This window comes from Impatiens glandulifera, chromosome 3 (assembly GCF_907164915.1).
Source record: "Impatiens glandulifera chromosome 3, dImpGla2.1, whole genome shotgun sequence".
Classification (NCBI taxonomy): Eukaryota; Viridiplantae; Streptophyta; class Magnoliopsida; order Ericales; family Balsaminaceae; genus Impatiens; species Impatiens glandulifera.
The window spans coordinates 5,907,631-5,930,142 of record NC_061864.1 but is presented as its reverse complement, the minus strand read 5'-3'; the positions used below and the strand labels follow the sequence as shown (position 1 = coordinate 5,930,142).

At 29.0% G+C, this 22,512-nt stretch overlaps 4 protein-coding genes across 5 annotated transcripts; 3 read left to right on the top strand and 1 right to left on the bottom strand.

The window, feature by feature from the left end:
• The first annotated feature begins 4,296 nt into the window (after positions 1-4,296).
• Positions 4,297-7,709, top strand: LOC124933001 (probable NADH dehydrogenase [ubiquinone] 1 alpha subcomplex subunit 12). Its single transcript, XM_047473723.1, has 5 exons — positions 4,297-4,450; positions 5,391-5,414; positions 5,557-5,648; positions 7,112-7,221; positions 7,292-7,709. Exons 1-5 carry the CDS (start codon positions 4,362-4,364, stop codon positions 7,445-7,447), a joined length of 471 nt encoding a protein of 156 aa, XP_047329679.1. The 5' UTR covers positions 4,297-4,361; the 3' UTR covers positions 7,448-7,709.
• Positions 7,710-8,235: 526 nt separating this feature from the next.
• Positions 8,236-10,453, top strand: LOC124931235 (NADH dehydrogenase [ubiquinone] iron-sulfur protein 6, mitochondrial). Its single transcript, XM_047471660.1, has 3 exons — positions 8,236-8,453; positions 9,711-9,795; positions 10,103-10,453. Exons 1-3 carry the CDS (start codon positions 8,301-8,303, stop codon positions 10,219-10,221), a joined length of 357 nt encoding a protein of 118 aa, XP_047327616.1. The 5' UTR covers positions 8,236-8,300; the 3' UTR covers positions 10,222-10,453.
• Positions 10,454-10,989: 536 nt separating this feature from the next.
• LOC124931985 (aldehyde dehydrogenase family 3 member H1-like) lies at positions 10,990-13,220 on the bottom strand. The gene is made up of 9 exons (XM_047472578.1): positions 12,994-13,220; positions 12,740-12,905; positions 12,448-12,654; positions 12,255-12,370; positions 12,072-12,176; positions 11,821-11,993; positions 11,658-11,748; positions 11,423-11,572; positions 10,990-11,332 (listed from the first exon to the last, which is right to left on the bottom strand). The coding sequence occupies exons 1-9, from the start codon at positions 13,210-13,212 to the stop codon at positions 11,102-11,104; spliced, it is 1,458 nt and encodes a 485-aa protein (XP_047328534.1). The 5' UTR covers positions 13,213-13,220; the 3' UTR covers positions 10,990-11,101.
• A 4,572-nt stretch (positions 13,221-17,792) lies between these two features.
• LOC124929296 (probable L-ascorbate peroxidase 6, chloroplastic/mitochondrial) lies at positions 17,793-21,671 on the top strand. 2 transcript variants are annotated; one of them, XR_007098636.1, is made up of 12 exons: positions 17,793-17,993; positions 18,108-18,251; positions 19,230-19,350; positions 19,417-19,517; positions 19,599-19,686; positions 19,918-19,985; positions 20,089-20,175; positions 20,343-20,417; positions 20,505-20,582; positions 20,688-20,792; positions 20,939-21,008; positions 21,457-21,671. XR_007098636.1 is itself a non-coding variant. In XM_047469619.1 (11 exons), the coding sequence occupies exons 1-11, from the start codon at positions 17,853-17,855 to the stop codon at positions 20,951-20,953; spliced, it is 1,023 nt and encodes a 340-aa protein (XP_047325575.1). In that variant the 5' UTR covers positions 17,793-17,852; the 3' UTR covers positions 20,954-21,121. The 2 variants fall into 2 exon arrangements, 1 of the variants encoding a protein (XP_047325575.1); XM_047469619.1 differs by lacking the exon at positions 21,457-21,671 and having other exon boundaries at positions 20,939-21,121.
• The last annotated feature ends 841 nt before the right edge of the window (positions 21,672-22,512 follow it).

Sequence of the window (22,512 nt, the reverse complement as noted above, 5' to 3'; positions counted from 1 at the left end):
GTTACCAAAATTTATTATGTTTCTCCATAACAATATGTTTACTAAAAAAGTAATAAGGATCGACATTAATTTATACGTAATTAGTTACGTAAATCAAAATCATCGATGTCGCTAAATTAAAATATGATAAGATGGGCGTCATTGTATTTCAAACAAAATAATTTCTCGTAAGAAACAAATTATAATTCATCAAAAAAAATTAATTAGCCAGAAAAATAAATATTCAATAAATCAAAGTTTTCGAAAATATTGAAACCATGTAAATGTATTAGATACTATCCTATTCAATATAAGAAGAAAAAAATGGATGCATTTCATCCATATTTTGAATAGAATGACTTTAAATTAGTTTTTACATATTTACAATTTGTGATAAAGTCAATTTTTTATTTATTTTTATGTAAAAAAATAGCATAAAACTCCTCAAATTCCACATTCATTTAACACCTATAATCATAAGTGCTACTTGTTTACATTCATTTGGTATAAAATATATATATATATTTTATTGATTTTATTTCTTTTACTATTTTTTTTATTTAAGTAATTTAAAATTATTTATTTAAGTTGTTTTATTTTCACATAACTTAACTTTTTATTATACTCAAATAAGATAAGTTACTAAAAATAATCCATCTAAAAAACAAAATATTATGGATCGATTTCCTAGTTATTATTATTATTATTGTTAATAATAATAATAATATATATTTATTATATCAAATAGACTATTTACTTGTTTAATATTTTTGTCTCCACCCATTTCACCATTATAATTTAGTTAGGTTGTTGGGATTCCTTACAAACTGTTTACAAAATATATAATTACACCAATAAACTTTTTTAGTTTGTAATATAAAAAACAATATTTTATTTTTTTTATAAAATAATAATAATAATAATAATACACTTTACAATAATTATAAAATAAATGTAATTTAAAATATGGGTGATAAATTAAAAGATAAATGAATAAACTATATTAAGAAAATGGTAAATAAAATATGAGGATATTTTGATCCTTATAATATATATTATTATTTTTTTGTTAGACTGAATGTTTTGCTTAAAGGGTACATACAAGTAATATATTTTTTTAACTTTTTTAGATGAATATTTTTTTATACATATATAATTTTATTTTATTTTCAATGTAGTTAAAAGTTAGAGGTCTCTTAAAAGTTATATAGGAGATGTTGACCAAATGGGTGGTGAGATTTGATCCTCTAATCCACATGTGTGTGACATCACAAGTAGGCAAATATTTCCATCCATGATAATGTTTTTCTTTGTCAGTAATTTTTAATAATATTTTTTATATCAATATTTAGTTATTATTTAACTATTATTGTTTTTATATTTATGAAATATACTAAAGTTAAAAGATAAATCCTTTAAAATAATAGAGTAATTTATTGAATCAATTAGAGTGAATTATATATTTTTATAATCATTTAAACTTAATTACTTTCGTAAACATATAAAAACCCAATAATAGCTAAATATTTATAATTAATTAAATTTAAATAATAACTAAATACTAATGATAAAGACATAAGATGTCATTTATGAGGTTTGGTAGCGGATGAGAAATATAAAGCAAAAAATTAAGTATAAGAACAAATTCATAAGAACGCTAATTTCATTTAAATTAATGATATATAATATTTAATTTATTCAAATTGATTTGAGTTTTTTATAGGCTTAATCGCTCTAATTAATTTATCTATTTTATTAACTTAATTTTTTTTATTCATGATAAGTTATTCGTTCGAACTATTAGATCGGTTGAATCATAATTGAAATTAAAAGTTGAATAATGTAATTCCAAATTTATGAACTAGGAGGAATAATGACTTATACAAAATATTTCAGTTCAAATAAATTATAAACAAATAAAAAATCAATCACTTTGGGAAAACTTTTATTAATATTTTTACATGTGAATTTAAATACATAAACTTTTTAAAACTAAATTAATCATAGACTTTAAAAAAGAAAGTGTGATAATTTATAGCATGCATTTAAATTTAAATAAATAAAATATGTAATATGTTTGTCATTGTCACCCATAATGGCTTTATTGTACATTATAATTAAAATGAAATGATAAATACCAACCTATCTAATCACCAATGCCAAAGTATATATATATATATATATATATATATATATATATATATATATATATATATATATATATATATATATATATATATATATATATATATATATATATATATATATATATATATATATATATATAATATTTAATTTTAAAAGTGTTCGGATTATCGGGTCGAAAACTATGGTTAATTTGGATATATATGTGAGAGTAATAGATACTTAGTCTGATTGTGGGTTGACCCGTTCATAAACTTAAAACGTTAAAAATAAAATTAAAAATGCTATATGTATGTTTCGAACTTGCAACCTAATAAAACAAATACAATCATTAAACCAACTAGGCTAATAAAACTTTATATTTTAAATTCAGTACAAAATTTGTTGAACGCGAAATTTTTTAACAATATAAGTTCAACTTTTTAACTAACTAATATTTATATATAATGATGTTTAATTTCAAAAGTGTCTGGATTGTCGGGTCGAGAGCTATGGTTAATTTTGATATATATGTGAGAGTAAATGAATATTTGGGTCGAATTGTGGATTGACCCGCCCATAAACTTAAAAACGGTTAAAAATCAAATTAAAAATGTTATATGTATGTCACAAACATTGGTGAGAAAACCTAATGAAAGAAATATCGTCTTGAGTAACACAAACATTGATGATAAAAAAACCTAAGAATTTATGCCTAAATGTGTAATCGAATGTTTAAGAATGCACATTTGAATTTAGTTATTAAATAATTAAAATCATTATAAATATATAAAAATATAAAAAAAACTTAAATGAATTTGTTAGATGATTTCTTTAATAATCTTATTTTTTTCAAATAAGTAATATAAGACCCAGTAGAACTTTATATTTGATTGGTAATTTGATCCAAAATTCAATATTTGAAAATTTGTTTTATCGAAATTATTTTTATTTTCACCTAATGAATATTTTCAATTTCTATGATTTTGGATAGGCTTAAAAAAATAACAAAACAATTTTAAATAAAACTAGTGGATAAAAGTAAATTTTGTCATATTTTTTAATAATTAGATAAAAAAGTATTGAATTAAATTATAAAGTCAATTTTAATGTAATTTTTTTCTTGGGTTTTTATATCATTATTCGTGCAAATGCACGTGCTACATGCTAGTTTAAAAGAAAATGTTAAACTCAACGAAAATTTTAGAGAAAACAAGTCCACAAATTGACGTGGCATGCCATGTGAGTAGGAGAGATAAAATTTAAAAAATGTCTTAAAATGCACGTGGATATGATAGAGAAAATTAAAAATGTCCTAAAACGAACGTGGGTATGAGAGAAAATAAAAAATATTCTGAAACGGTCATTTCAAGACAAAAAATAAAATAAAATATTTTGATTCCGAAATGAGCGTTTTGAGACCCGAAAATGTGCGTTTCGAGACGTGAAGACAACGTGGTAGGCCACATCTTTGGCCTTGCTTTCAATGAAATTTTCGTTGACTTTATCCTTCCTCAATTTAAATTATTTGGTCATATATGCATAATGATAATCTATTAAACTAAACAAATAATAATTTAAGTTGTCATCTTATATTATATTTGAAAATATAAGATTAAAGTATGAGGGGGTGACGATCATTATTTTTTCTTGTTAACCATTATTTGTTTGTTGAAGAAGGTTTATATGACTCATTTATTTAGGGGTGAATGTGTTAAGGTTTTTATAATTTAAGTGGACTTATAATCCATTAATTTGGTTATACAAAATTGATACAATTGGACTTACAACCAAATGGTTACTAATCAATTAAATGTTGGGTTATGAGATTATTCATTATTTAGTTTATTTATTTATAAAAATTATAAAAATAAATACATAAAAATAGAAGAATAACTTGTGCTTATTTATTCACTGTAAATTTCATTAGGATTTTTGTTTGAACTAATTTGTTAAAATAATGTTAAATGAAATAACAAAATTGTATTAAAAAATTGTAATAAAAAATGTTGGTTAATTTATTTTTTATTTTTTATTTTTAGAAAATAAAAGAGTTTTTCTTTGACTAAACTGCATCCTTATATTTGACAAACGTGGCGTCCATCCCATTGATCCTCACGATAAGCTATGTGGTAGTTCAGCAGAGAATCAAAACCATTGGAGAGAGGATCGTATATGAAATGGATCGGCTCATGACGAGGGCTGTGACCTCGAATAAAAAAGGATTCGAAGTTCATTGATATAGCTAGCTGTGAGCGATGGCGTCTCTGTTGAAGAACGTGTTGAAGTCCGTCAGGGAGAAGGGCATCGGAAACTTCTTCAGAGAACTCAGGGAAGAAGGATACTTGTATGTACTTTACCTTCTCGTTGTTTGCCAGATTACATTGCTTATATCTCATGAATCATGATTGTTTATTGCTTGTGTTGCGATGAAATCTTATACTTTTTTAAGGTTTTCGAATGTGTAACCTCTTTAGTTCCTATGTATGTGTAGATAGATTATATTAATTTGCATCTAATTGTCTGGTGTTTGAAGAGACACAAGGGGAAAACGGTAGTCTCGTCTTACAATTTCATTAACCTTCGTGTGATTAGTGTTTCGTGAATTTCAGATAGGAAAGTATTATAATCCATTTCATTGAATTTGCAAGATGGATTTGTTCAATTAGCTCAAATTTTGTCAATTCATCTAAGTTATTGTCTAACACTGTCAAATTCAATGACATACTTAACTTATGATTGAACACAACATAAAACACTACTGCAGTATGTATTTCCAGAACAGTAGCATAAAATCTACACAAATGTGGCATGTTGATCCATGTCTAATCATAAGTAGTTTTTGTCTAACTATTATATGCTTGTGTATGAAATTTTAAGTGAGAAGCCTTCAAGAAAGCTATAAGTGAACTGCTACTGTGGAAAAAGATTGTTCTATTTGGTGATTAAATGCACAAGTTGTTCCTGAGATTTTTATATGTGATTATACAGTAATCGATAGATTTATTATAAGACTTCAATTTCACTCATATGTTTCTTCAATTCAAGGATGAAGGTTCAGATTTAGATCTTAATGACAAACACTCTAATAGAGTCTTCTGCAAATAACAAAATGAATCCTATGTGTTTTTTTCTTCGATCATTATTTCCAGGAACATTTATTTTGTTCTAGTTGCAAAGGTGGATGGATCAGTTGTCATTGTTTTTGTTTTGCTTTGTTTGACAACCTTATAGATAGGCGCTAACCCAGTTTTTCTGCTTCCCTTTCTTTCTATTAAATTTCTCAGGAAACTAGTGGACGGGAACTTAATGTAAGTGAATTTTCTTAAATGTGGCATTCCAAGGAAAGTCTATCTGATTTCAAAATTGGCCACAGTTGATACTATTCATTTCATATTGGTGTTTATGTGGTTACTTTTAATAGTTATGTCTAATATTTGAGATTTGATACAGACAAACCAAGATACATAACATAGGTGCAACACTGGTTGGGATTGATAAATTTGGTAATAAGTATTATGAGAAGCTCGGCGAGACACAATATGGTCAGTGCCTCTTTTTCGTTTTATCTCTTCTCTGATTTTCTTTTCCTTCCCGTGGCTTGTAACCTTTTTGTCTTTAGATCCTAGCATGGCTTGTTACACTAATTTATTTTGTGCACCTGTACTGATAGGAAACTATGTATATTTGTCTGTATCTTTTAAATAGAAGAAGGAATACCTTTGGAAGCTAAACATTGCTCATAATTTAGTTGAACTTCACACCAGATCACAGATCATCAATCATCATCTATAGTCTCAGCATTGATTAATTGTGATATGGAGTCTATGTTTCCACATTATAAGTAATACATGAATCGTTATTATCAAATGATTTTGGTTGAAACTGAGCTGTTTGCAATGGTGAGATATGTGTCTGCTTAGGCATACAAATGAAATAAAAGAAAGGGCCAAACTGAAGGTTATTCCATAAAGAGGTGGCACTTATTAACTTGTGGTTTCATCAGAACACAGGCTACAGTGTTAATTTATTAGGATCATTTTGGTCTAATCACTGAACTTCTGAAGTCTTGTTTAATATTAAGTAGTTAGGATCTTCCACTCCAATACAAAGGTTTAGTTCATCAAATAATAGCTAATAAATGGATTGAAACAAGTGGATAAACCAGCTGGATATGTCTCCATTCGTATGTGCATAATTACATGTTGATACTTCCGCATGAGTAACATAGGGAACATGAGAAGAAAAAAAACATTTATTCTTTTGTTGCATGCCGAACAATCATAGGGTTAGTTACTAGTAAAAAACTCATTATGCCTGTAGACCACTTAAAATGAATATTTGATCCATATCATCACATAAGAAGACTACAGAGAGCAATGCTTGAAATGACAATCCATAATATAGATGACTGGTTGTTGAGAAAGGCTGTTTGCTTTGTAAAAATGTTCTTATTTGGGAAGAGACGATTAAGGGCTTAAATCTCACCATTATCAAAATAAGTGGCATACTGAAGATCAAAATGGGATAAGCTTTTCCTCCTACTTTCTTTGTAGTGAGAGATGTAGCATATGCATACATTTGCGTTCTTTTAAAATGTTCAATTCTTGAAAATGGGCTATGAACTGTGTTTCTAATGACTTTATAGTTGACAAGAAGAGTGTGTGCCAATGAAAAGGTGGGATGGAATGTGTTGGATATTTGAACCTTGCTTGATGGAAATTTAATTTAGAAAATTTTGTGAAGGATTGTTGAGGGCTTAAATAAAAAGAACAAACAAATATGGTACGTAAGCAACTAGAATGAAAATAGAATTTCTGCATGGTTTTAATCTTTTGGTGAATCTTCTATAACCGTGATTACTATAATTTTATCAGGACAAGTTTTTTTTAACTTTTTAAACATTGGTGATATTACTGATAACTATTTACATATTGACCAATGAATATCTTCACTGGGAGCATTCTTGCCAATTTCATTAACTCTCGTTAGTGTGGTTGTTCTCTAGGTAGACACAGGTGGGTGGATTATGCTTCAAAAGACCGTTACAATGCCTCACAAGTGCCCGCTGAATGGCACGGTTGGCTTCACTATATAACTGATCACACAGGAGATGAGGTTTGTGTGTGTTTTGTATTAAAAAAGGGTAAAGAGAAATGAGCACTTATGAAATTTGTATGTCTTGAAGCTACTGTTGCTGAAGCCAAAAAGGTACGGTGCTGAGCATAAAGAGAATCTGTCTGGAGAAGGAGACGAGCACATCTATCATTCAAAGGGGCACACTTTGAATCCTGGTCAGAGAGACTGGACCAGATACAGAAGTTGGGAACCCACGAAACCATAAAAAATGTCATTTTCCAACTGATCATGTGTGCTGTGCTGCTGTCAATTGAGAGTTGAGACAGAATTTGTTGTTTCTTTTTTTCTTAGTAATATTAATAAATGATTTTGGATAACACTTCCAAAAAAAACTGCAGGGTTGAATTGGACCCCAATTATGGGGGGACATATTCATGCATATTAAGCAACTCAGAGTTTGTTATGACCTTAAATTTCTATTGCATTTAGTTATTAAATTTTCTCAGGTGTCTAACCTGAGTTTGTGAGTGTGTTGTGTAACAAATATGGTTATGCAATTAATTTAAACTTATATTGTTTTTTAACTTCAATTCTTAAGTAGGAGCTGCATACAATAATAACATATATTTCTTGATTGTGCAAGTGATGGCTGTAATGGACATGAATCTCCAAATTGCCACTTTGTTACATAAAAAAAACTTATTAAGGAAACAAAACTACATGTATTCTTTTTTTCTTAGAAATTACATGTTCGATTTTTAATACCTACCAAGGTAACGTCCACAGAGTTATGTCCCGAGTAAATTAGAACATTTCTAATATATAACATCCACACTGTTATGGAATTAGACTTCGTGACATTTTGACATAGTTTTCTGTTTTCAATGAAAAATGTTAAAAATAGTTATAATATAAATGATTATAAATAAAAATAAAAAATAATTTAAATTTATATAAAATAAAATCAATAATTTAAGAATAATTTTGGGTTTTATGAGTGTACGGCCGGTCCAGTGGCTGCCTAACGAAACGAGGGTCTGAAACAAACTTTGATTTAGCAGCTGCAAATTCTTCGTTGTTAATCTCTCTCTTTCTCTCTCTCTTTCGCTCCCGGAGATATGGCGACTTACGGAAGAAAACATGGTGTGGCGATGGCGTCGAATCTTCTAAGAACCCTAACACGAAATTCTGGTTTCGTTTCAAACACTAGAAGCCTAAGCAGCCTTGGTGGCAGCGAAATCGTCTCCTCTCACACTGCTAAGTGGATGCAGGTTAGCTGCTCTCTCTCTCTCTCTCTCAATCTTCATCGTTTTCTATTTCACAAACGTTACTGTCTCTTTTTCATTGTCCAATGTCAGATCTGTTTGACCTTCAGTAGTATAGGGATTTCTAATAAATCTTAATGGTTAGGGAAAATGCAAGAAACCATGAATTCAATCGCCAGATTAGTCCTTTTCTTATTACTGAGTCCTAGGTATCTATATTCACAATTAACCTTTCAGTTTACCTAATGGCGTTTGATTGCGCCATTAAAGTGGTTCTTTCATCAAGAGATCCCTCTTTTATTTAATGTTTTTAGCCATTTATTGCTATTGGAGCTTGTACGTTCTGTTCTTCAGTCGGTAGGATGCCTCAAAGGCGAATGAGTGTTTGTCTAGTTCGTTTATTCTCTTCTTTCTTTGAACTGCACGTTTGCAATGATTAGTTAGGTCTATTGACATATGCTCAAAAACAAAAGCCCACTTTCACAACCTGAATTTGGCATGATTTCTGGATTTTAAAAAAGACCATGATCATATTGTTCTGTCAGTATAACAATATTATCAGTGCGTTATCATCCTTAAAAACACTTTTGGTCACACATGTAGTATTTACATCAGTCAATTGAGATGGTGGTGTAATATTTCAGCCTTACAAAGGGGATATACACTGCAAAAGTAATAAATAAATCTTCAAACATTATGTCTTGGTTTCTCAGGCTGTTTTTTTCACTATATAAAAGACATTACTGCTCCTGCTTCTGCTTCATATCTCAATTATGGATCACAATATGTAGGCTAAGTTATGATCTCTTAGAACAAGTTCAGCATGCCTCAATGAGTCAATATTTAGATCAACAGATGAGATGAGCTTGTATAAAATGGAACAAGATCCAGCCCTTGTTCTGCTTGTCCAGCAGTTTCGTTGTACTGAGTAAATTATCAACATTTTTAAATCAACTCTGCTAAGAATTACAGCGTTACCTTATTTGGATCATGTAGGGCATCATCTAGTTGTGGATGTTTGCCTCATTGTCAAGCCATATCTCGTCTGGTTGTACTAAATAATTATCTTTGTCATCATGTTTTATTTTTATTTTTGCTGCTTATCCATTTGCTTACTCAATTGATGATGTTACATTTTACTAACAATCAAAATAGATTTCTATATTTTAGATACAAGTCATGTAAAGTTGATTGTGCGGATGTCTTGTGTTGCACTGGATGTCATTGCTAAGATAATAACATAATTGATATGTAACTAAACAGGACACAAGCAAGAAATCTCCAATGGAATTGATCAATGAAGTTCCACCAATAAAGGTTCAAGGCAGGATTGCTGCTTGTGAAGGGGGTTAGTATTTGTTCTGAGCTTCTTCTAGTTTTCAGGTTCTTGTGAATAGTACTTACTTGATGGATAAAAAAACGATAGAAAATGCATAAATATGATTCTGAAATTTCTAATAATTTTGATATGTAACCTACAACATGTAAACAAACAAATCGCCACTAATTTGATAGCAAATTGCGAATGGAAAACAATATGTAGTGTCCTGTTTTTAAGTTGAATTTTAACATTTGTACTTGTCAATAATATATTTCCATAATGTTATACTGTGTTGCCTGAAATGTCTAGCCCCTGTTGTTTAACCCATTTGCAGACAATAATCCTGCTCTTGGGCATCCAATTGAGTTCATATGCCTGGACCTCGACCAGCCAGCTATCTGCAAGTATTGTGGTCTGCGCTTTGTTCAAGATCATGGTCATCATCATCACTAGAAATCATGGATAAGCTCAAAGGAACAACATGCATCTGGTTTTTTAAAATCAGTTGTCCTTTGAATTGTGTTTTGCATGATTCTTCTTCTTCTTCTTCTTCTAATAGTTGTTTGTCTTATCATCCAATAAATAAAAATGTAACTGACACCTAAATGTGGAATTATTATTTGACTAAGTTTTTTTTCTTAATTAAATGGGATCTTGATTACCCCTTGATTGCTATATGCATCACTTATGGCATGTTTGAGTCACTTGCATCCATTGTATGTATCTGAAAATCATTCATTGAACTGCCCTTGACAGACTACATTTCTCTCTCATTTTCTCTTTTAGAATGCAGCTTATTTGAAAACCTAGAGTTGGGTTTGAACGAGAAAACTTGATAATTTTGATCTTGATTTATATTATATAATGTTATGAAACATAATTTAGTTTGATATATATTTATAAATTCGCTAAATTCCAGTTTTAGAAAGTGTTTTTAAATGGATCTAATTGACAACATTTAGACACTTTCTAGAGCTGAATCTGAGTTTAAACAATTATATAACTTAATTAAACATTTATTCTCAAATTTTGACGTTTTTTTACACCAAAATATATTAGTGTACTAACTAAGCAAAACAATATAAATTAAAAGGAACCTAGAACTATGTCAAATATTTTGTATATTGATTGAAAAAAATAAAAATCACATATTTTTTGGCTGATTTTAACTTTAAACAAAGAACATGAATGGCAAAGCAATATTTGAAAGTTTGCTAAGAACAACATAGATATATATTATGAAAATGAAGAATGTTTTTAATGACACAATACATCAAAAAAAACCAAATTTTTATAAGTTAATAAAACCCCAATATGCAGTAATTGAAACCAGCTAGGCCTTGAAAAATTCGCGAATCATGTTGAAGAAACCGTCACTTAGTAGAACCCTCATAGTTTTCAGCTTCCCAGGCGTGTATGGTGGATACCTTATAGACGCATCCCCAAAGAACACACGTTTCAGAACCGCCTTCTTGTGACTGAATGCGTCAAACGTGAATTTCCCATGGTACCCCCCTATTCCACTTTCCCCAACTCCTCCAAATGGCAAATGTGGATTACACACCTATTACATATCACAAATACATATATATATATTAGTTAGGCACCCTCTTTATTTCTTTATTTATTTATTCAATATCATCTACTTCCTTACATGAAGACCAACATCATTGATCACTAAACCTCCAGCTGATACATTTTCAATGAACTCCTCCTTCAGTTTCTTGTTATTCGAAAACAAATAAGCTGCTAATGGCTTGTCCTTTGCATTAGTCAAATAAAATGCCTCTTGCAGACTCTCAATCTACAACCAAACATATGTATGACAGAGCTATATATATATATATATATATTTAAACAGTTAAACACAACAAAACAAACTGTTTTACCGTGATAATTGGAAGCAGAGGACCAAATATCTCTTCGTTCATGATTAGAGAATCCTCAGGAACATCCAGTAAAATCGTAGGAGATATCTTTCTGTTACAACAAACAAGTCAACATATGAATAACCGAAAAATAAAAAGAAGAAGAATTCATAATTTGACTTACAGGTTTTTTTCGTCTAGTTCACCTCCATGAACTATCTTTCCAGATACCTTCTCATCCTCCAACAACCTTCTCAACCGAGCAAAATGTTTGTCATTCACAATGCGAGACATGTCTTCAGATTTCAACGGATCACTTCCAAAAAACTTATTCAACTCACTTTTCAAAGCATCAATCTGGATAAACAAAACATTAATACTGTTTGTGTTTGATCAGCATGTTCTTTTTAAAATAAATAAAACACTGACTCTCACCAATTTGGGAGCAAATGATTTCGTTGTATATAAATGATCAGCAGAAATGCATGTTTGCCCACTGTTTAATCCCCACTTTCCAGCAATGATACGCCTTGCAGCCACCTAAAGAACATAGTGATCTGTTAATTAATACATGAAATTGATTAAATCTCGGGCAGAAAGGATTTACAATTACAACACCTTCAAATCGATATCCGAATCAATAAAAGCCGGGCATTTTCCTCCAAGCTCGAGAGAAACAGGAGTAAGGTGCTTTGCTGCTGCAGCCATAACAATTCGTCCTACTTTTCCATTGCCTACAGACAGACAGGTAAAAAACAGTTTGTTTGAGTATTTTCTTTTTGTTTAGCGGTTGAATTTGATTGATGATTACCTGTATAGAATATTTTATCCCATTTCTGCTCCAATAAGGCAGTGGTCTCATGAACAGAACCTTCCACAACTTTTACAGCAGAACCGTCCATATACTGCAGGACTAACTTTGAAATAAGAGCAGAAGTTGCTGGAGAAACTTCTGACGGCTTCAAAACCACAGTATTTCCAGCTGCAATTGCTCCAACTACTGGATCAAGCGACAACACTACATACAGATACAAGAAGAAATCACTAACAGACCTTGAATTGGAATCACAGAATTGATAATTGAATAATGAAAATCTACTTACAGAAAGGATAATTCCAAGCTGATATGATCAACACAACACCTAGCGGCTCTGGAACAATTTCCGCAGATGAAGGAAATGAGGTTACTGTGGATTTCACCTTCTCTGGCATCATCCAACTCTTTAGTCCTTTTAATGTGAATCGAACTGATGTGATAAACAGTGAAAGCTGCAAAGATAACCGCCAATTCAACAACAGATCAAAACGAAGATAAAGAGGAAATTAAAGCGATATATGAATAGTATTCATTGAATACCTCAGAGATGAATGCTTCCATGACAGGCTTTCCGAGATCGGATTGAAGAGCATCGGTGATATCCTTCTCGTGATTGGTGATGATTGTCATCAAAGCATTCAACTGAGAAACTCTCCATTCATAACTCTTCGTCTTTCCAGTAGCGAATGTACCTCTCAGATTCTTCACCAGAGAAGCGGCGGCATCAACTCCGAACACGTCTTTCTCCGTCAAATCCATGACTGATAATACTCCTTAGCACAAACTGCTGCTTACTAATTATTGAATATACTACAAAGTACAAAATACACATATATAAAGTTGGTGACAATATATATATATATATATATAGTCGACTTTTTACAAAAATAATAGTTTTTAAAAATTGATTCTAAACTTCATTTAATATTTTTATTATTTATGCATAATCTTACTTTTTTTTTAAGTAAGATTTATTTTGGCAATCTCTTCTTCTCTATCTCCAAATCTCTTATCTTCGATCTCCATCATTTTAATTAATTTTTTGTTTACTTTTTATTTTTTATATATATCTTCTTATCTCCATATTGTTTTTTTATATATTTTTTTCATGCCAGTAAAATTTATTAAATTAAAAAACAACATAATTAACTTTTTATAAATAATATATTCTGATTTCAAAAAGAATAATAATATTTAGTTTCTATTATAATTAAAAAAATGGTTAGAGTCATTGGTTTCTCTTAAAATAAAATATATATATATATATATATATATATATATTAAAAACTTTATTATTTCGTAATATTTAATTTCTTATTATTATTTACGTTGAAAAGACTAATTTGAGTAATAAGGTTGATTTTTTTTTGTTATACCTTATTATTATAATTATTTGCATAATTTTAAATTAAATAGCACAATGTATATATATAATTCATTTGTGATTGTATTTTGATCATACTTAAATTTTGTTTTGGGAAAATTAAGAATAAAATAATTGTGATTTCAAATTTTGTAGGCACATATATTTTTCACCCAAATATGATTGAAGGAGGGAATGAAAGAGGAATGACGTTGATCTAATTTGTTGAAAAAATCAAATAATTTTTTTAATTAAAACATTCATAAAATTATGTTAAATTAATTATTTTTTCTTATAAACCGTTTCAAATACTGAGAATGAACATTGATAACGTACACATCTCAATCATAAATAAGCATTAAAAATTATTTGAATTTGACATATAATAATTAATATTTGGTTGTTACGAAAGTGCCACATCCTCGCAATCTTACATGTGCAAAAGTCAATTCATTTTATTAGTTTGATTATGGTACGTACATAGGAATGGTTCATGCTAATTTTTAAATTAATATATGAATATTATAAAATAATTAGTTTGAAATCAACTCTATTTTTAAATGTGGATTTTCTTTATTTTATGTCCATCACGATTTTGTAGCACGTTATAAGGAAAAATAAATTTAAAAAAAAAAACTTAAAGAATCAATTAAGTGTAAATGATTGGTAGCTATCTATTTTATTTTTTATTTTAGTAATAGTCTGTCCCTCAAAGTCTCTCGATCTTTTCATTCAAGTTATCTAATTAAGTGTAACATTTATATATGGCAAATTTATTTATTAATTAATTAGATTTGCTTCTTTTATGTATTTTTGACGTTGTTTAAGTTAAGTCGATTAAAGAATAATTTGTTTTTAATATTTTAAAAGATTAGAAAAAATAAAATAATTATATATTAATTAATGATATGTATTTTATTTTTGAGAAAATATAATGATTTCTTTTTTATGTGATGTGAGTTATTTAAAATAGTTTTTTTAAATATTTCATTATTTATATTATTAACTAAAAGATTAAAATACACTTTATTTATAAATAAGATCATTTTTTATTTTATATTATAAAATTAGGATATTTTCATCCCAATAACATTATTTTCAATAACTCATATCTAAAGATATTATTTAAAATTAATTAATTAATTAATTAAATAACAAAATCAAACCTTTAATTAAATTCAAACAACCATCATCATCAAACAAGCTCCTTAGTTAAATCATAACTTGAATTTAGACCTTTATTCTTTTTCATTTAAACATAATCCATCATTATTTTATTTTCTCGTTTATCATGTAATTAACTTCATTAACAAAAACATTAAAATACTTCAGACTTAAAATAAAATAAAATTTATTTTATTATTATATATTGTACCATTCAAAAAAATATATATTAAGTTATTGAGTAAAAAACAAAAAATATAAAAAAATGGAATAAATAGAAAACATTCATTCTCTCATCTCCTTCACTCCCCCATCATTTTCTCTAAATTTATTTAAACAAAAACCCAACAAACGGAAAATTGTGCAAAATGACTCTAATAATTAAACTATTTTGGAAAATGACCTTTACGACCTGTCTAAAAGACAAAAATATATCATTCGCGTCACGCGACTTATTATCGCGTAACGCGAAGGAATGACCTGATAATGTTTACAAAAAAAAATTACCTCGCATCACGCGAGGTCATTTTTTCAAACATTAGTGTGTCATGCGAGGTTATTTTTGCAAATATTATAAGGTAATCTCTTCGCGTCACGTGATCATGCGTCGCGTAACGCTAAAGGATGACTTGATAATGTTTGCAAAAATGACCTAACGTGACGCGATAATATTTGCAAAAATGGCCTCGCATGACGCGAATGGATGCGTCGCATCACGCGAGATCATTTTTACAAATATTATCGCGTCATGCGAGGTCTATTTTGTAAATATTATCAAGTCACGCGAATGAATGCGTCGCGTGATGTAAAAAGTCTTTTCGTCCAAAAGAATATTTTTACAAATTTTATGAGGCTGATCATTTTCTAAAATAATGTCGTTAGCCCATTTCACCGAATTTCTCCCCAAAACCCATAATTGAAAAGTAGAATCATCAGTTGGAAGTTTGATATGTTTTTATTATTATTTAAATTAATAGCTTTTTGGGGTGGACGAATTTTATTTGATAAGAAAAAATGAATTATTGAGTTAAACATTGAAAAATTATTTAATGTTTTAAATTATTATAAAATTAAATAAAAATAGTTTTATATTTCGATGATAATCTGGTATTTATATTTTTTCATCAGTTTTTTTAATTACTTTATCTAAAAAAACAAAACAATATGTAATACACAATTAATCTGGTATAATAAATAAAAGTAATCTTTAAGTGTAAGATGATTACAAACAAAAATATATTTAAACTAAAAGAAAAAATTATTATATAATCTGAATTAATATTAAAAAAATCTGATAACAAATGAGAAAAATAACTTTCAATTATAATTATAATTTTGATGATCATTAAGGCGTTAATGTGAATAAGTTGCATATAAATAAAGTTAAAGACATCTAAGCAAATTTTAGTGAATAAACTGGATAATGTAGAACAATAAGAATGAAAAAAAAATTAAGATACATGAATTACGTGTATTAAACATAGTCATACCATAGTTAATTATAGAATAAGTTAATAATAAGCTCAATCAAACTAGTCCTGAGTGTATAGAAAATTCCAATTTCAATCATAAACATGAAACAATGCCCTAATTGAAGATATATTTTTTTAAAAATAATTGGAGGTTCTTTTTTTTTTATTTTCACCATTTATATTTGAATTTGTGTTGTGTTTTTTTCGATTCGACTTATTGTTTAATATTGAATAATATTTTAGTGATTGATGAGTCGTTTATTGCTTATATTCTCCACTTGTCTTGTTGCACTTGTCTGGTTGATTAATTCTCGAGTATGTGTATATCTCCTTTGTAGAAAGAAATGAGATTAAGTTATCAGATTTAAAGTTATATTTTTACAATAAAGAGTCACTTTCAGTTAGAAACCGTCTTACAAGTATCTTCCCATTACTTTTAAGGATTTATCACTTTTCGATCATATACGTAGATAATGAGTTATCACTTGACATAGTATTTTTCAGGATTACTTACCAACCCTCAGTCAAGGACAATTTTCACTCTTATTCAAAATATTTGGTAGAGATTTTTCGGACACTATTTGATTAATTCGTTCAACTTACTATACTTTAACATTTATCGTTACATATCTTTGGAGTTACCCGAAGAATTACAAAATTATTTGATCATATTATTTGAAGTTTAATTATAATAAACATGTTATATTATTTAACATCTAAATTTTTATTTAATTATTTTGATTTTATTCCAATTATTTAATAATTTAATTTTTGATATGAATCTTTTTATTTGAATTAATATATATATATATATATATTTTCAAAATTAAAAAAATTATTTGGAAACCAGTTTCAGAGTTGGGTTTGAACGTTTTATTTTATTTATTTAAAAGTTATTTTTATTTTAAATATTTTATAAGGTATTAATTTAGATGAAAAAATGTTATGAAATACATTTTAATTATCTATATATTAACAAATTTAATAATATTTAATTGATTAATAATGGTCAATATATTCCAATTATCAAATAATATAAATTAGACCTTTTTGAAAACTCTTGAGTTGAAATATAGTTGAACAAACAAATATTATTAAATTTGTTAATATATATATATATATAAATAATTAAAATTTATTTAAGAACATTATTTTATCTAAATTAATAACTTAATAAAATATTTAAAATAAAAATATTTTGGAAGTAAATTAAATAAAAAAAAATATTCAAACCCAACCCTACTAATGAGCAGCTGAGTTCCAAACAAAGAGTAACGAAAGAGTGAGTGTGTTTGACTCGTGGGTTTTGAGTGTGACTCGCGTAAAAACTGAAAAGTGTTTAATTACTATCTATCGTCGTCACTCCTCATCTATTATTGTTTCTTGAGCAGGGCACCGCCATGGCTTACCGCCTCCTTCCCTCCGCCGTTAAACCTAGCTATACAACTCTCTTAACTGCATCACGTCCTTCTACCTTTCCATCTTCATCTTTGAAATGTCTCCGATCTGCTCCTCTTGTTTCTCATCTCTTCATTACGCAGGTATATTCACTCACTCACTCACTCACTCTTTCTTTATCAGAATTTATAACACTGGAGGAGGACTTTGTTGTTTAGGATCAAAATGATTTTGTTTTTTTCTATATTCAATTCCAGAAGCGCTTGCCCGTTTTTGCTTCTCTAGGCGGTTTCAGCACAGTAGCTTCACCAAAAAACTTTGCTTCTAATCCCGATCAGTTGAAGCATGCCAGAGAAGACATTAAGGAGATTCTCAATGCTAAGTTTTGCCATCCTATATTGGTGAATTTTCCTTGTCACTTGTTTCCAGTTGCATTTACAGCATTTTTCTACCTGCTTGTTTCTATTCAGTATTGACCTAGCTAACTATGATAACCAGTAATGACACTTTTATATGTTTAAGAGGATTATTATCAGAATTTCAGAATGTAGATGAATCCATTATTCATGTTGTAATAATCGATTATACATTGTTTTTGGTATTTAGATGAATCGATTAGTCTTTGAGGCTTCAATGATTGTCTCATTCTTCTAGTTGATCGATCTTTTTACTTTTCCTCGACCTTCACTTGTTCCTTTGAATTTCTTATCAATTGTTCAAGATTGAACAAGGGGTTTAGGGTTTTCAGTTCCTAGGAAGCTTCCTCATCGTTTTAAATGACAAAGAAAACTTGCTACCTTTTTACACGCTCCCTATATTCACCACATATTAGAATGTTGTAAGAATCCCCACAACACCTAAGATGTTGATAATTTTAGATTACTATACATGTAGGAATGTGATATTCTTTGCTATTTTCTTTTATTATTCTTGAATGAGTAACATGATAAAGAAATGCCTTAAATAGGCATACATGCGACAAATTCCTTGACTCAAGGAATGAGGGGATATTCGAGGGATGGAATTTATCATACCAAATATTCTATTTATCTAAGGGGATTAAGATATAAGGGGATATATATAGTTTTCCTATAACATTTTTTTTAAGTCACAATTTTATTTTCCTATACCCTAGGCTAGATGCACCTAGATTGATTTTTCACACTACATATTCTTGAATCATTGAAAATTTTCTGTTCATTTCTAGGGACATTATAATCTAGAATATTCCAAACCTTCAATAGTATCTTTGAAAGTAGACCATCCTCATCCCCATCCCGATGTTTTGTTGCCTCCTTATATGGGTTGGTGTCTCTGGATTCCTCCAAACTCTTGAATCGTGACATATTGATTTGAGATAACATTTGTTGGCATGAAAGGTTCGCTTGGGATGGCATGATGCTGGTACTTACAACAAAAACATTGAGGAGTGGCCACAAAGAGGTGGAGCTAATGGAAGTCTAAGATTTGAAGTTGAGCTGAAACATGGAGCAAATGCTGGTATGGTATCTTATTCATAATATTTTGTTCTCTTATGATTCTTTTGCCTTAATCCTTCCTCTACAGGTCTTATAAATGCTCTAAAGCTTCTCCAGCCTATCAAAGACAAATACACTGGTGTTTCTTATGCAGATTTATTCCAATTGGCAAGTGCAACTGCAATTGAGGTAAATTTTTGGGATTTTAGTTACTATATATACTTTAACTTCCTTGAAAACTGGATCTCTTTACATTGTGGTAACTCACAGGAAGCTGGTGGACCTAAAATCCCCATGAAGTATGGTAGAGTGGATGTCTCAGAACCAGAGCAATGTCCAGAGGAAGGACGCTTGCCTGGTAAGTCACTCAGTTAGAAACAAGTCTAGGCTCCATTTCATAAAATTCTTTACCATGAGTCTAGGTACCATTTCATACAATTTCTTTACTCTTTTTATCAGTTTTGTTTTATAGTATTTTTTTGTCCGGTTGATTTGTTCACACAGTTTCTGTGTTTTCTTTTTGTAATTTTATGTTCTTTCATATCAAACAAGATAATGGATTGACATGCAATTTATTTTATTTTCACAGATGCTGGCCCCCCTTCTCCTGCTTCTCATTTGCGTGATGTATTCTATAGGATGGGGTTGGATGACAAGGTTTGTCATATATGAAGCAATTATCTTCTAGATTTGGTTATTTACCTTCTATGGCTATATTATTATTTACAAATGTATTTGCACTTCTTTGGTTTTCTTACAGGAAATAGTTGCCCTCTCGGGTGCGCACACTCTAGGAAGGTCTAGACCTGAACGAAGCGGTTGGGGCAAGCCAGAAACGAAGTACACGGTAGTTAATCATGTTTAAGCAAAATGAAATGCTTTATTTCAAAAAAAATATTTATTTTGCCAATGCATGGAAGTGAATGGAGTCTATTTTCATGATTACTTAATTTATCTCTAGATCTTTTTAAATATTGTTCAATGAGTTTGAAATGCTGTACTGCTGCATCACAGAAAGAAGGACCCGGAGCGCCAGGTGGACAGTCTTGGACAGTTCAGTGGCTGAAGTTTGACAATTCCTATTTCAAGGTTTGATATTGCACAACTGAATGTGACACAACAAAAATATACACTATTCATTTTTATCAATCTGGAATTTGTTTTTGGTTAATTCAGGATATTAAAGAGAAAAGGGATGAAAATCTGCTGGTTTTGCCCACCGATGCAGCAATTTTCGAAGATCCGTCATTTAAGGTTAAATACTCCCTTCCTTTTGCAAACGACATTAACCCCTGTTGGAAACATGACAACTTGTTAACCAAAAGCCTTCCCCATAATAAAGTTCTTGTTAAAATGTAGATTTATGCTGAAAAGTATGCTGAAGATCAGGAAGCATTTTTCAAGGATTATGCAGAAGCACATGCCAAACTCAGCAACCTTGGTGCCAAATTTAATCCGCCTGAGGTTCGTTCATCATCTTAACATATTTTACGTCGACACTTATTTGTATAAATCAATTTAATAAATCAATCCTGTCTCATTGACTGCTTAAGTTCATTTCCCATCTAAATAATGAAATTACCTTATCCTAATTGAATATATTTGACCAGGGCTTCTCTCTATAAATACTGATCGACGATGGCCGCACCAATCTGCTAGTCTGATGGTCTAGAAAAAGAGGTGACGACTGACGATTACATAAAATCTTATGTTACATTCTGATTGGTCATTTTCTTTTAAATCTCTCTATTTTGAGTGAGACTATTAAATAAACTTTCGGCTTCTCATTTCGACTGTTGGTTCTAAAGGATGATTGAATTTAACTCAATCTATAGTTTATATCTCAAATGTTGTAATTGATTTACTAAAATACAAATAAGTTTGAGAATGAACATAATCTTGTTTAAATTTAACTATGTCAAACACAACAGATACATTCAAGCTAAAGTTCGTTGCAAATATATAATATACCTTGGCAAACTTTTGTTGACAAATATGGGCGAAACAAAATATGATACCTTAACAAACAATTATATATTATTATTATTATTATTTTAATGTTTTCTTGTTATTGTATTTGTCTTTTTTCACAAGATTTTCTAATGCAATTACCTGTTATTCTTCTTAGAAAAAGAGTGCCACCAATGACTAACATGGAACACAGAATTTGAAGGCATTTAATGAGGTGCAAGCCAAGAACAATGTACAAAACTATAAACACAAAAGCACTTTTTGACGGAATTACTGTTAAGTGTGGATTTAGTTAAATGTTCAAATATTCAACTTATTCACATCACTGATTATGTTTCTGTTTAATGTGGTTTTAATGAAGTTTTTTTAGTTTGGAATTTGGAATTTGAATTGGTGGAGTCAATTCAAATTCTGATGATGTTTGTTAAGTTATTTAAATATAAGAATTAGATGGAATTAGAAGTGCTGTGGCTAATGTTTGATTTCTTTCTAAAATATTTGTTAATCTAAACAAATAATTGAAATTAGAATTTTATATCAATTCTAATTTCACTTGTCAAAAAGTAGTTGATGATGATGTTTTAACTTTTGGCTCATAAATCAAATATTGTTTATTTAATGGAGACAAAATGAGAAAAAAAAAATATTAATTTTAATTTTTTAATGTTTTTATAATTTAATAGAAGATATAAGATTTTCTTTTAACATGATGACAAATATCGGGCAGATGAAAGATCCATAATGTTACAATTTTTCAACTTATTTTAACGCGTGAATTTAAACCATACCATTGAGTCAAAGTCATACTTATTTTTATTTTTTATTAAAAATATTTTGTTAATATAGTGTGAATTAATCCTTAGTATTTAAATTGAATATTTCATATCTCAAATGGTCAATACAGTAATTTTAATTAGTCAACAAACCTTCTTTACCACGCATTAGTCAATAAATAAATATGTTAAAATTTTAATATCCTTACCAAAAATATAAAGAAAAAAGCTAAATTTTACTATAATAAGAACTCAAACTTTATTAAAAGAAAAAACTTATGATGGGCACTCAATCATTATCAAGAGACATTAATTGAGAATTTATGTTTCCTAATTATATTGTCAAACTTAGTTTGATTTCAATTAGATCAGTTATAGTCTTAATTTTTGTTAATCACATGTATTTTTTTTATAAAAAAAAGTTCAATCATATTAAATAT